This window comes from Eptatretus burgeri, chromosome 3 (assembly GCF_056783735.1).
Source record: "Eptatretus burgeri isolate ZD-2024b chromosome 3, Ebu_testis_v1, whole genome shotgun sequence".
NCBI classification, from domain to species: Eukaryota; Metazoa; Chordata; class Myxini; order Myxiniformes; family Myxinidae; genus Eptatretus; species Eptatretus burgeri.
This window is the reverse complement of record NC_140963.1, coordinates 86,479,549-86,494,001: the sequence shown is the minus strand read 5'-3', so window position 1 is coordinate 86,494,001 and position 14,453 is coordinate 86,479,549. Positions and strand designations below refer to the sequence as shown.

Genomic DNA, 14,453 nt, shown 5'->3' with positions numbered 1-14,453 from the left:
AAAGCCTTGTTGGGTGGTGGAGTGAGTAAAGCCTTGTTGGGTGGTGGAGTGAGTAAAGCCTTGTTGGGTGGTAGAGTGAGTAAAGCCTTGTTGTGTGGTGGAGTGAGTAAAGCCTTGTTGTGTGGTGGAGTGAGTAAAGCCTTGTTGGGTGGTGGAGTGAGTAAAGCCTTGTTGGGTGGTGGAGTGAAGTAAAGCCTTGTTGTGTGGTGGAGTGAGTTCAGCCTTGTTGTGTGGTGGAGTGAGTAAAGCCTTGTTGTGTGGTGGAGTGAGTAAAGCCTTGTTGGGTGGTGGAGTGAGTAAAGCCTTGTTGGGTGGTGGAGTGAGTTCAGCCTTGTTGGGTGGTGGAGTGAGTAAAGCCTTGTTGTGTGGTGGAGTGAGTAAAGCTTTGTTGGGTGGTGGAGTGAGTAAAGCTTTGTTGGGTGGTGGAGTGAGTAAAGCTTTGTTGGGTGGTGGAGTGAGGTAAAGCCTTGTTGGGTGGTGGAGTGAGTAAAGCCTTGTTGGATGGTGGAGTGAGTAAAGCCTTGTTGGGTGGTGGAGTGAGTAAAGCCTTGGTGTGTGGTGGAGTGAGTAAAGCTTTGGTGGGTGGTGGAGTGAGATCAGCCCTGTTGTGTGGTGGAGTGAGAAAAGCTTTGTTGGGTGGTGGAGTGAGTAAAGCCTTGTTGGGTGGTGGAGTGAGTAAAGCCTTGTTGGGTGGTGGAGTGGTTAAATCTTTGTTGGGTGATGGAGTGGTTAAATCTTTGTTGGGTGGTGGAGTGGTGAAATCTTTGTTGGGTGGTGGAGTGGTTAAATCTTTGTGGGGTGAGGGAGAGGTTAAATCTTTGTTGGGTGGTGGAGTGGATAAATCTTTGTTGGGTGATGGAGTGGTTAAATCTTTGTTGGGTGGTGGAGTGGTTAAATCATTGTTGGGTGGTGGAGTGGTTAAATCTTTGTTGGGAGGTGGAGTGAGTAAAGCTTTGTTGGGTGGTGGAGTGAGTAAAGCCTTGTTGTGTGGTGGAGTGAGTAAAGCTTTGTTGGGTGGTGGAGTGAGTAAAGCCTTGTTGGGTGGTGGAGTGAGTAAAAGCCTTGTTGGGTGGTGGAGTGAGTAAAGCCTTGTTGTGTGGTGAGTGAGTAAAGCTTTGTTGGGTGGTGGAGTGAGTTCAGCCTTGTTGTGCGGTGGAGTGTGCAATACTTTGTTGAGTGTTGGAGTGAGCAAAGCCTTGTTGGGTGGTGGAGTGAGTAAAGCCTTGCTGTGTGGTGGAGTGAGTAAAGCTTTGTTCGGTGGTGGAGTGAGTAAAGCCTTGTTGTGTGGTGGAGTGAGTAAAGCCTTGTTGTGTGGTGGAGTGAGTAAAGCCTTGTTGTGTGGTGGAGTGAGTAAAGCCTTGTTGGGTGGTGGAGTGAGTAAAGCCTTGTTGGGTGGTGGAGTGAGTAAAGCCTTGTTGTGTGGTGGAGTGAGTGAAGCTTTGTTGGGTGGTGGAGTGAGTAAAGCCTTGTTGTGTGGTGGAGTGGAGTAAAGCCTTGTTGTGGTGGAGTGAGTAAAGCCTTGTTGTGTGGTGGAGTGAGAAAGCCTTGTTGTGTGGTGGAGTGAGTAAAGCCTTGTTGGGTGGTGGAGTGAGTAAACCCTTGTTGGGTGGTGGAGTGGTTAAATCTTTGTTGGGTGATGGAGTGGTTAAATCTTTGTTGGGTGGTGGAGTGGTTAAATCTTTGTTGGGTGGTGGAGTGGTTAAATCTTTGTTGGGTGATGGAGTGGTTAAATCTTTGTTGGGTGGTGGAGTGGTTAAATCTTTGTTGGGTGATGGAGTGGTTAAATCTTTGTTGGGTGGTGGAGTGGTTAAATCTTTGTTGGGTGGTGGAGTGGTTAAATCTTTGTTGGGTGATGGAGTGGTTAAATCTTTGTTGGGTGGTGGAGTGAGTAAAGCTTTGTTGGGTGGTGGAGTGAGTTAAGCCTTGTTGTGTGGTGGAGTGAGTAAAGCTTTGTTGGGTGGTGGAGTGAGTAAAGCCTTGTTGGGTGGTGGAGTGAGTAAAGCCTTGTTGGGTGGTGGAGTGAGTAAAGCCTTGTTGGGTGGTGGAGTGAGTAAAGCCTTGTTGGGTGGTGGAGTGAGTAAAGCCTTGTTGTGTGGTGGAGTGAGTAAAGCTTTGTTGGGTGGTGGAGTGAGTTCAGCCTTGTTGTGTGGTGGAGTGAGTAGAGCTTTGTTGGTTGGTGGAGTGAGTAAAGCCTTGTTGGGTGGTGGAGTGAGTAAAGCCTTGTTGGGTGGTGGAGTGAGTAAAGCCTTGTTGTGTGGTGGAGTGAGTAAAGCCTTGTTGTGTGGTGGAGTGAGTAAAGCTTTGTTGGGTGGTGGAGTGAGTAAAGCCTTGTTGGGTGGTGGAGTGAGTAAAGCCTTGTTGGGTGGTGGAGTGAGTAAAGCCTTGTTGGGTGGTGGAGTGAGTAAAGCCTTGTTGTGTGGTGGAGTGAGTAAAGCTTTGTTGGGTGGTGGAGTGAGTAAAGCCTTGTTGGGTGGTGGAGTGAGTAAAGCCTTGTTGGGTGGTAGAGTGGTAAAGCCTTGTTGTGTGGTGGAGTGAGTAAAGCCTTGTTGGGTGGTGGAGTGAGTAAAGCCTTGTTGGGTGGTGGAGTGAGTAAAGCCTTGTTGTGTGGTGGAGTGAGTAAAGCTTTGTTGGGTGGTGGAGTGAGTTCAGCCTTGTTGTGTGGTGGAGTGAGTAAAGCTTTGTTGGGTGGTGGAGTGAGTAAAGCCTTGTTGGGTGGTGGAGTGAGTAAAGCCTTGTTGGGTGGTGGAGTGAGTAAAGCCTTGTTGTGTGGTGGAGTGAGTAAAGCCTTGTTGTGTGGTGGAGTGAGTAAAGCTTTGTTGGGTGGTGGAGTGAGTAAAGCCTTGTTGGGTGGTGGAGTGAGTAAAGCCTTGTTGGGTGGTGGAGTGGGTAAAGCCTTGTTGGGTGGTGGAGTGAGTAAAGCCTTGTTGGGTGGTGGAGTGAGTAAAGCCTTGTTGGGTGGTGGAGTGAGTAAAGCCTTGTTGGGTGGTGGAGTGAGTAAAGCCTTGTTGGGTGGTGGAGTGAGTAAAGCCTTGTTGGGTGGTGGAGTGAGTAAAGCCTTGTTGGGTGGTGGAGTGAGTAAAGCCTTGTTGGGTGGTAGAGTGAGTAAAGCCTTGTTGTGTGGTGGAGTGAAGTAAAGCCTTGTTGTGTGGTGGAGTGAGTAAAGCCTTGTTGGGTGGTGGAGTGAGTAAAGCCTTGTTGGGTGGTGGAGTGAGTAAAGCCTTGTTGTGTGGTGGAGTGAGTTCAGCCTTGTTGTGTGGTGGAGTGAGTAAAGCCTTGTTGTGTGGTGGAGTGAGTAAAGCCTTGTTGGGTGGTGGAGTGAGTAAAGCCTTGTTGGGTGGTGGAGTGAGTTCAGCCTTGTTGGGTGGTGGAGTGAGTAAAGCCTTGTTGTGTGGTGGAGTGAGTAAAGCTTTGTTGGGTGGTGGAGTGAGTAAAGCTTTGTTGGGTGGTGGAGTGAGTAAAGCTTTGTTGGGTGGTGGAGTGAGTAAAGCCTTGTTGGGTGGTGGAGTGAGTAAAGCCTTGTTGGATGGTGGAGTGAGTAAAGCCTTGTTGGGTGGTGGAGTGAGTAAAGCCTTGTTGTGTGGTGGAGTGAGTAAAGCTTTGTTGGGTGGTGGAGTGAGTTCAGCCTTGTTGTGTGGTGGAGTGAGTAAAGCTTTGTTGGGTGGTGGAGTGAGTAAAGCCTTGTTGGGTGGTGGAGTGAGTAAAGCCTTGTTGGGTGGTGGAGTGGTTAAATCTTTGTTGGGTGATGGAGTGGTTAAATCTTTGTTGGGTGGTGGAGTGGTTAAATCTTTGTTGGGTGGTGGAGTGGTTAAATCTTTGTTGGGTGATGGAGTGGTTAAATCTTTGTTGGGTGGTGGAGTGGTTAAATCTTTGTTGGGTGATGGAGTGGTTAAATCTTTGTTGGGTGGTGGAGTGGTTAAATCTTTGTTGGGTGATGGAGTGGTTAAATCTTTGTTGGGTGGTGGAGTGAGTAAAGCTTTGTTGGGTGGTGGAGTGAGTTAAGCCTTGTTGTGTGGTGGAGTGAGTAGAAGCTTTGTTGGGTGGTGGTGTGAGTAAAGCCTTGTTGGGTGGTGGAGTGAGTAAAGCCTTGTTGGGTGGTGGAGTGAGTAAAGCCTTGTTGTGTGGTGGAGTGAGTAAAGCTTTGTTGGGTGGTGGAGTGAGTTGAGCCTTGTTGTGTGGTGGAGTGAGTAAAGCTTTGTTGGGTGGTGGAGTGAGTAAAGCCTTGTTGGGTGGTGGAGTGAGTAAAGCCTTGTTGTGTGGTGGAGTGAGTATAGCTTTGTTGGGTGGCGGAGTGAGTAAAGCCTTGTTGTGTGGTGGAGTGAGTAAAGCTTTGTTGTGTGGTGGGGTGAGTAAAGCCTTGTTGTGTGGTGGAGTGAGTAAAGCCTTGTTGGGTGGTGGAGTGAGTAAAGCCTTGTTGGGTGGTGGAGTGAGTAAAGCCTTGTTGTGTGGTGGAGTGAGTGAAGCTTTGTTGGGTGGTGGAGTGAGTAAAGCCTTGTTGTGTGGTGGAGTGAGTAAAGCCTTGTTGTGTGGTGGAGTGAGTAAAGCCTTGTTGTGTGGTGGAGTGAGTAAAGCCTTGTTGTGTGGTGGAGTGAGTAAAGCCTTGTTGGGTGGTGGAGTGAGTAAACCCTTGTTGGGTGGTGGAGTGGTTAAATCTTTGTTGGGTGATGGAGTGGTTAAATCTTTGTTGGGTGGTGGAGTGGTTAAATCTTTGTTGGGTGGTGGAGTGGTTAAATCTTTGTTGGGTGATGGAGTGGTTAAATCTTTGTTGGGTGGTGGAGTGGTTAAATCTTTGTTGGGTGATCGAGGGGTTAAATCTTTGTTGGGTGGTGGAGTCGTTCACTCTTTGTCGGGTGGGGGAGTGGTTAAATCTTTGTTGCGTGATGGAGTGGTTAAATCTTTGTTGGGTGGTGGAGTGAGTAAAGCTTTGTTGGGTGGTGGAGTGAGTTAAGCCTTGTTGTGTGGTGGAGTGAGTAAAGCTTTGTTGGGTGGTGGAGTGAGTAAAGCCTTGTTGGGTGGTGGAGTGAGTAAAGCCTTGTTGCCCGGCGGAGTGAGTACAGCCTTGCTGTGTGGTGGCGTGAGTAACGCCTTGTTGGGTGGTGGAGTGAGCAACGCCTTGTTGTGTGGTGGAGTGAGTAAAGCTTTGTTGGGTGGTGGAGTGAGTTCAGCCTTGGTGTGTGGTGGAGTGAGTAAAGCTTTGTTGGGTGGTGGAGTGAGTAAAGCCTTGTTGGGTGGTGGAGTGAGTAAAGCCTTGTTGGGTGGTGGAGTGAGTAAAGCCTTGTTGTGTGGTGGAGTGAGTAAAGCCTTGTTGTGTGGTGGAGTGAGTAAAGCTTTGTTGGGTGGTGGAGTGAGTAAAGCCTTGTTGGGTGGTGGAGTGAGTAAAGCCTTGTTGGGTGGTGGAGTGAGTAAAGCCTTGTTGGGTGGTGGAGTGAGTAAAGCCTTGTTGGGTGGTGGAGTGAGTAAAGCCTTGTTGGGTGGTGGAGTGAGTAAAGCCTTGTTGGGTGGTGGAGTGAGTAAAGCCTTGTTGGGTGGTAGAGTGAGTAAAGCCTTGTTGTGTGGTGGAGTGAGTAAAGCCTTGTTGGGTGGTGGAGTGAGTAAAGCCTTGTTGGGTGGTGGAGTGAGTAAAGCCTTGTTGTGTGGTGGAGTGAGTAAAGCTTTGTTGGGTGGTGGAGTGAGTTCAGCCTTGTTGTGTGGTGGAGTGAGTAAAGCTTTGTTGGGTGGTGGAGTGAGTAAAGCCTTGTTGGGTGGTGGAGTGAGTAAAGCCTTGTTGGGTGGTGGAGTGAGTAAAGCCTTGTTGTGTGGTGGAGTGAGTAAAGCCTTGTTGTGTGGTGGAGTGAGTAAAGCTTTGTTGGGTGGTGGAGTGAGTAAAGCCTTGTTGGGTGGTGGAGTGAGTAAAGCCTTGTTGGGTGGTGGAGTGAGTAAAGCCTTGTTGGGTGGTGGAGTGAGTAAAGCCTTGTTGGGTGGTGGAGTGAGTAAAGCCTTGTTGGGTGGTGGAGTGAGTAAAGCCTTGTTGGGTGGTGGAGTGAGTAAAGCCTTGTTGGGTGGTGGAGTGAGTAAAGCCTTGTTGGGTGGTGGAGTGAGTAAAGCCTTGTTGGGTGGTGGAGTGAGTAAAGCCTTGTTGGGTGGTAGAGTGAGTAAAGCCTTGTTGTGTGGTGGAGTGAGTAAAGCCTTGTTGGGTGGTGGAGTGAGTAAAGCCTTGTTGGGTGGTGGAGTGAGTAAAGCCTTGTTGGGTGGTGGAGTGAGTAAAGCCTTGTTGTGTGGTGGAGTGAGTAAAGCCTTGTTGGGTGGTGGAGTGAGTAAAGCCTTGTTGTGTGGTGGAGTGAGTAAAGCCTTGTTGTGTGGTGGAGTGAGTAAAGCCTTGTTGGGTGGTGGAGTGAGTAAAGCCTTGTTGGGTGGTGGAGTGAGTAAAGCCTTGTTGTGTGGTGGAGTGAGTTCAGCCTTGTTGTGTGGTGGAGTGAGTAAAGCCTTGTTGGGTGGTGGAGTGAGTAAAGCCTTGTTGGGTGGTGGAGTGAGTAAAGCCTTGTTGGGTGGTGGAGTGAGTAAAGCCTTGTTGGGTGGTGGAGTGAGTTCAGCCTTGTTGCGTTGCCCTCACTGGTGTTAGTTGTTCCATTCACGTACAGTATGTGGCTGTTCAAGGCGTGTCCTTTCTGTGATGGCGGCTGGTTTCAGTCATGGAACAGCTCAGTGGTGGAGTGAGTGAAGCCTCATTGCATTGGACTCACTGGTAGGGGTTATATTTGTATCCAGGGTTGCTCAGAGCAGAGGACTTTCGTCAAGGAGTGGGTTTCACTCAAGGGGAGAGGAGCGAGGGTGGAAAGGTGAGGGTGGTTCAGTCGGAGAGCGGCTCGGTGGTAACTTGTCTTGTTGCATTGCCCTCATTGGTATGGCTGGTGAGTGTTGCAGGTTTATGATGTTTCGTTCACATTTCAGTGTGAACTCACAAACGCCAGCCAGTTTTTGTAAAAATGGGCTAAAACCACATGCTTTATTGAGATACCAACCACATCTTTATGGGGTATGGTACATGAAGCCCCCTCCTCCACCCCCACCCTCACCCGCCTCTTGATCTTATTGAATGTGAAGAGAAGTCTCCGATCTGTGATGAAATGTTTTCTCAAACTGAGCTCCGTACTTACTCAAAATAGAAATTGCAAGTTTCCAAACATGAATTTGCAAAAATACAAGTTGACAACAAAGAAAGGTTCCCATAAATAGAAAATACGTTTTAATAATTTGAAAAACTTGAGTGATAAATTTCATGGTATTTTAAATCATAACTTCTGTTTAATGACCGTTTTTACAGCCATTTTACCCTGCTGTGCAGGGGTTAGGCTTTTTCTTGAGGCAATGTTTTATGGCCAGATGCCCTTCCTGACGCCAACCCTGGTCGCCTCTTACGACACACAGGGATATGGTATATCTATTCTAACCGGGGCATACACCGGGACCAGTACACTGGTACTCACTTCGCCGACCTCAGATGGATGACAGGCTGAGTCAACCCTCTGGTGTTAATTCAGCAGCCAACGGGGCTTGAACTCAGGACCCTGGGATCCCAAGCCGCCACCCTAACCACTAAGCCAACACCAGGCTTATAATTTCTGTTTAATAAACAGAAAATTTGTAGGTACAAAGAAAGAGATTATCTGACATTCCAACCTTGGCTCAAAAAGCTTAACCAGATGCCGAGTAAAGAGGGTTTTCTTTGTTTTTATAACTACAATTGGCATAAATTTCGACTTCAGTAACTAACGCCTGCAACCGCTGTTCAACCCCCCCCCCCACTCCCTTTTCTGTTTTGCAAACAAACTTATGAAACTCTCTACAGTATAGCGAAAGGGTCATGGAGAAGCTTGTACATACAGCGCCTATAGCAAGTGTACACCCCCTTACAAAATTTTCACCTGTTGTTGCCTTATAACCTGGAATTAAATTGCATTAAATCAGACTTTCTCACCTTTATTTACACATCATAACCCACAACTTCCAAGTGAAAAACAAATTAAAAAATACAAAACGGGAATATCTTGGTTGGATAAGTGTCCACCCCCCTTATAATAGTAATTGTAAATTATCTCAGGTGTAACCAATCAACTTCAAAATCACACACCAAGTTAATTGGCCTCCACCTGTGTTAAATTGAAGTGATTCTGATTATTTCAGAATGAAATCAGCTGTTCCTGTAGGTTTCCTCTCCTGGGTTGTGTATTTCACAGCAAAGACTCAACTATGGGTACCAATGAGCTTTCAGGAAAGGCACAGATCAGGGGATGGGTATAAAAATATTTCAAAGGTCTTGAATATCCCTTGGAGCACAGTCAAGACAATCATTAAGAAGTGGAAGGAGTGTGGTACCACCAAAACCCTGCTTAGATCAGGCCGTCCCTCCAAACTGGATGACCAAGCAAGGAGGATACTGACCAGAGAGACCACCAAGAGGCCAATGGCAACTTTGAAAGAGCTACAGGTCTTTATGGCAAAGACGGGTCACTATGCGCACGTGACAACAATATCCCAAGCACTCCACAATTCTGGCCTTTACGGTAGGGTTGCAAGAAGGAAGCCATTACTCAAAAAGTCCAATTTGAGTCCTGTTTGAGGTATGCAAAAACACCACTGGAAATTCTGAAGCCATGTGGCAAAAGTTTTGTGGTCTGACGAAACCAAGATGGAACTTCTTGGCCTAAATGCAAAACGTTACATTTGGCACAAACCCAACACAGCACATCACCCAAAGAACACCATCCCTACTGTGAAGCATGGTGGTGGCAGCATTATGTTATGGGGATGTCTCTCATCAGCAGGGACTGGGGCACGATAGAAGGGAAAATGGATGGAGAAAAATACAGAAAAATCCAAGAGAAAAACCTGCTGCACTCTGTAAGAAAGCTGAAATTGGGAGGGAAGTTCACCTTTCAGCATGACAACAACCCGAAGCACACAACCAAAGCTACACTAGAGTGGCTAAGGAACAAAAAAATGAATGTCCTTGAGTGGCCCAGTCAGAGTTAAATCCAATCACAAATATGTGGCATGACTTGAACATTGCTGTCCATCAACACTACCCATGCAACTTGACTGAGCTTGAACAGTTTTGTTCAGGAGAATGGGAAAATATTGCCCAATCAAGGTATGCAAGGTTGGTAGGAACCTATCCCAACAGACTCAGCTGTAATTGCTGTCAAAGGTGCATCCACCAAGTATTCACTCGGGGGGGGGGGGGTGGGTGCTAATCCAACCAAGATATTCTAGTTTTGTATTTTTAATTAATTTTGTGAAATTTGTAGAATTTGTTTTCACTTTGAAGTTGTCGGTTACGTTGTGTAAATAAAGGTGGAAAAAGTCAGGTTTAATGCAATTTAATTCCAGGCTATAAGGCAACAAAAGTTGAAAAATTTGAAAGGGGGTGTAGAGTTTATATAGGCAATGTAAATCATGTGCAGGACAAAGACGTTAGGAGACAGTGTGCTTTTACATGAATTATAAGGACGAGTACGGGCCCGTAGGGGCGCGCCCGTCGGTGCGAAAAGGACGACTGGATTGGGGAATTATTTCAATTAGATCGGACCAACCGTATCATAAATGGCCATAACTTGGGAAACACCTGGGAAACATACTCAGGTCCCCAGCGTCAATTGTGACATCATATCAAATGAAGAAGAATTGTGACGCCCCCTCTCTCTCGCCCCCCCTCGCTCCCCCCTAGTCTCGCCCCTCCTCTCTCCCCTCCTCTCTCGCCCCTCTCTCTCACCCCCACTCTCACCCCCTCTCTTGCCCCTCCTCTCTCACCCTCTCTCACCCCTCCTCTTACCCCTCCTCTTACCCCTCCTCTCTCCCCCTCTCTCCTTCCCCTCTCTCCTTCCCCTCTCTCCTTCCCCTCTCTCCTTCTCCTCTCTCCTTCCCCTCTCTCCTTCCCCTCTCTTGCCCCCCTCTCTTGCCCCCCTCTCTTGCCCCCTCTCTTGCCCCCTCTCTTGCCCCCTCTCTTGCCCCCTCTCTTGCCCCCTCTCTTGCCCCCCTCTCTCCCCCTCTCTCCCCCTCTCTCCCCTCCTCTCTCCCCCTCCTCTCTCCCCCCTCCTCTCTCCCTCCTCCTCTCTCCCCCTCCTCTCTCCCTCCTCCTCTCTCCCCCTCCTCTCACTCCCCTCTCTTGCCCCCCTATCGCCCCCTCTCTCGCCCCCTCTCTCGCCCTTCTCTCGCCCTTCTCTCTCCCCTCTTCTCTCCCTCCCCTCTCTTGCCCCCCTCTCACCCCTCTCTCGCCCTTCTCTTTCCCCCCTCCTCTCTCCCTTCTCTTTCCCCCCTCTCACCCCCTCTCTCTCGCCCTTCTCTCTCCCCCTCCTCTCTCCTCTCTCTTGCCCCCCTTTCATCCCCTTCTCTCCCCCTTCTTTCTCCCCCTCCTCTCGCCCTTCTCTCTCCCCCCTCCTCTCTCCCTCCCCTCTCTTGCCACCTCCATCTCACCCCCTCTCTTCCCCCCTCTCACCCTCCTCTCTTCCCCCTCCTCTGTCCCTCCTCCTCTCTCTCGCCCCCTCTCTCCCCCCTCTCCCCCTCCCCCCTTCCTCTCTCCCCCTCCCCCTTCCTCTCTCCCCCTCCTCTGTCCCCCTCCTCTCTCCCTCCCCTCTCTTTCCCCCCTCACCCTCTCTCGCCCCCTCTCTCTTCCTCCTCCTCTCTCCCCCCTCCTCTCTCGTCCCTCTCTCTGTAAATGTATTCACAAATGTCTACCAAACACAACGATTAATTCCAACCTTGGGAAAAAAACAGCTTTCAAACCCTTGGGAAACAGCTGTTTCCCTCGGGAAAATTCAAACCTTAGGATTAATTAATAATTTGAATAATAATCAAACCTTGGGAGTTTGGCACATACCCAGGTATGGCACATACCCAGAGAAAGGCACATACCCAGGTCCCCAGTGTCGATTGTGACGTCATACCAAACGAAGAAGAAGAATTGTGACGTCAATCCTTCAAAAAAATTAATTAATTAAATAAACTTTAATCGTGACGTCATTCGTGATCTCATAGCACCGTGTCCTGTCATTGGTTCACAGATACATGGCCGTAACTTGGGAACCGCTCATCCGATCGATATCAAACCTCAAAAAGGCACATCCGCGGGTCCCCGGCAATATTCCTGGCAAGTTTCAATTAGATCGGACCAGTGGTTGTCGAGAAACAGCGGTCACACACACACACACACACACACACACACACACACACACACACACACACACACACACACACACACACACACACACACACACACACACACACACACACACACACACACACACACACACACACACACACACACACACACACACACACATTGCTTGAATTATAGAGAGATAATAGAAGACAAGGGCCAAGCACATACGGTATATAGGATTTCAACCTAGGATCCTTGAATCCATAGCCAGAAGTTTCAGATGGGAACACAAACAGGTTGACTCAATCATCATCACTCAATTAACATCACTACTCATTACTATGATTGGGTGAATGCAGTCGTGGTCGTATTCATCTGCTCTGGCCAAGTATAGCAATGGTTCCTCGTTATGATCTAAAATTCTAAACATGAAAACAATTAAAAAAATAATAAATTAATCACACAAAGTATGTCGAAATATAAATTGTAACTGACCCTCGTTCTTACCATCATTTGCATTTGGGATGGCGTGACCACCTGATGCTTGTTTGTGCGAATATAAGTTCACAGTTGACCATTTATTCGATAACCAATAGATCAGTAAAACTTTATCGATTCAAAGACATAAAAAGAAATGCTTGATCGAGCATGTAAATGAAATATAATCTCTTCTCGAGGCCTGAACCTCTCCCTCTCATTTTGGTCAAACTCCAAGAGTCAGGTCTTCTATACACATGCACTCTTTGTTCCTCTTTTCTCCCATTTGTGGAAACACCTTCCCGAGATGGTTTGATTTTATTCTTCCTTCAAAGGCTTCAAGCAGCTGGTGCTCTGTACCCTCCTGTACAATCTTACACCATCTCCATGGCCATTGCTACCTGAAGTCTAACCTCATTAACCCGAGTTATCCCAATTGCAGGTTCCTGTTTCCTCTCTCTCTCCTCTTTTTTGTTTGTTTGCTCAATCACTAAGGCTTGTTGTGTCTACCTGTGGCTGCACTGTCAGTTTGGTAACTTTTCTTTACCCTCCGTCTCCTCACTCCTCCATGAGCCTAGACCTTGTATAAAAGTAAAATACACGAAATTACAGACACTTGTGGCGTTGGCAGGACACGGCCTGTGATTACGGTGAAGGCCACGATCCGTCTGCCCCCGTCCGTAAACCTGACGGAGCCGCTGTGTGGCGAGGCGTCTCTTCCGATACTGTGCTTCAATGCATCCGTGTGCCTCAGCTTCCACGGACGTTCTGTGCCGCGCCATATTGGTGAGAAACTGCGACATCTTTAATATTATCCATGAGACTAACTCTGGCAACTTTGCTATCGTGTCTGATTAACTAGCAGAGGTTGTACCGAATATTGATGAACAGTTAATTAAAGCTTTCAAGCAATATTGGGATCATGACAAATGATCCAAGTGTTTGGAAATGCATTCGTGTGACTCGTCTATAACCGAGACTGGAATCAGGGCTGTTGGTGTTGAATCCACGATTTGACTTCCGTAATAAATATATAGTCCTAAGACGCAAGGGAAGAGCAAACATGGATCGACATTGGACATTACCTTGATGCATTTACTGGATTTTTCACAAATGAGAGGTTGACTCTCTCTTTCCTTTTTCGCATGATTTGATCCAGAGCTCAATTACGAATTGATGGCAGACGCCAAGAAGCGAGCTACCGGGGAACCGTCCCGTCTGCAGTTCACCGGCTCTGGACCTGGTTCAGCACCTGGCCACTTGGAACTCACTTATGCTCTTGAGGCCTGCCACACCCACCATGTCCTTGTCAAGGTGAGCTTTCTCCTCATTCGAGGCTGCACCCTTTCAAAAGCCTCTCATGAAATCCGATGAGATTCTCGTCAAATATTGAAGATCTCGTGAGAAGTCAGAGCACAAATGTCTTTCTTGCAGCAACAGCAACACACTTTACTGTATACTTGATGTGGTTTGTTTAAGGGCCTTTTTTTAAGGGTTTAAGGGGCTTTTTTTAAAGGGTTTAAGGGCCTTTTTCTTGCGTCGGTTTAAGGGCCTTTTTCTCACATCTTTTTTAAGGGTTTAAGGGCTTTTCTCACATCTTTTTTAAGGGTTTAAGGGCCTTTTTCTCACATCTTTTTAAGGGTTTAAGGGCCTTTTTCTCATATTTTTTAAGTGTTTAAGGGCCTTTTTCTCATGTCGTTTTAAAGGTTTAAGGGCCTTTTTCTCACATCTTTTTTTTAAGGGTTTAAGGGCCTTTTTCTCACTTTTTTTAAGTGTTTAAGGGCCTTTTTCTCACGTCTTTTTTAAGGGTTTAAGGGACTTTTTCTCATCTTTTTAAGGGTCTTTTTCTCACATATTTTTGAAGGGTTTAAGGGCCTTTTTCTCACGTCGTTTTAAGGGTTTAAGGGCCTTTTTCTCATCTTTTTGAGGGTCTTTTTCTCACATCATTTTGAAAGGTTTAAGGGTCTTTTTCTCACATATTTTTTAAGGGTTTAAGGGCCTTTTTCTCACGTTGTTTTAAGGGTTTAAGTGCCTTTTTCTCATCTTTTTTAAGAGTTTAAGGGCCTTTTTCTCACATCTTTTTTAAGGGTTTAAGGGCCTTTTTCTCACTTTTTTAAGTGTATAAGGGCCTTTTTCTCACATTTTTTTTAAGGGTTTAAGGGCTTTTCTCACATCTTTTTTAAGGGTTTAAGGGCCTTTTTCTCACTTTTTTAAGTGTATAACGGCTTTTTTCTCACGTCTTTTTTAAGGGTTTAAGGGCCTTTTTCTCACATCTTTTTTAAGGGTTTAAGGGCCTTTTTCTCACGTCATTTTAAGGGTTTAAGGGCCTTTTTCTCACGTCGTTTTAAGGGTTTAAGTGCCTTTTTCTCATCTTTTTTTAAGGGTTTAAGGGCCTTTTTCTCACATCTTTTTAAGGGTTTAAGGGCCTTTTTCTCACTTTTTTAAGTGTATAAGGGCTTTTTTCTCACATCTTTTTTAAGGGTTTAAGGGCCTTTTTCTCATCTTTTTTTAAGGGTTTAAGGGCCTTTTTCTCACTTGTTTAAGTGTTTAAGGGCCTTTTTCTCACATCTTTTTATGGGTTTAAGGGCCTTTTTCTCACATCGTTTTAAGGGTTTAAGGGCCTTTTTCTCATCTTTTTTAAGGGTTTAAGGGCCTTTTTCTCACATCTTTTTTAAGGGTTTAAGGGCCTTTTTCTCACGTCGTTTTAAGGGTTTAAGGGCTTTTTTCTCACGTCGTTTTTAAGGGTTTAAGGGCCTTTATCTCATCTTTTTTAAGGGTTTAAGGGTCTTTTTCTCACTTGTTTAAGTGTTTAAGGGCCTTTTTCTCACATCTTTTTTAAGGGTTT

General features: G+C 46.8%; 1 protein-coding gene across 2 annotated transcripts in view; it reads left to right on the top strand.

Annotated features, from left to right (window-relative positions):
* Window positions 1-14,453, top strand: part of ITGA9 (integrin subunit alpha 9) — a 183,283-nt gene that overhangs the window by 95,559 nt on the left and 73,271 nt on the right. For both annotated transcript variants that reach the window (XM_085874357.1, XM_085874356.1), the window contains 2 exons: window positions 12,240-12,394; window positions 12,768-12,922. In XM_085874357.1, coding sequence (XP_085730483.1) covers window positions 12,240-12,394; window positions 12,768-12,922 — 310 coding nt within the window. The remainder of the gene's footprint in view (window positions 1-12,239; window positions 12,395-12,767; window positions 12,923-14,453) is intronic.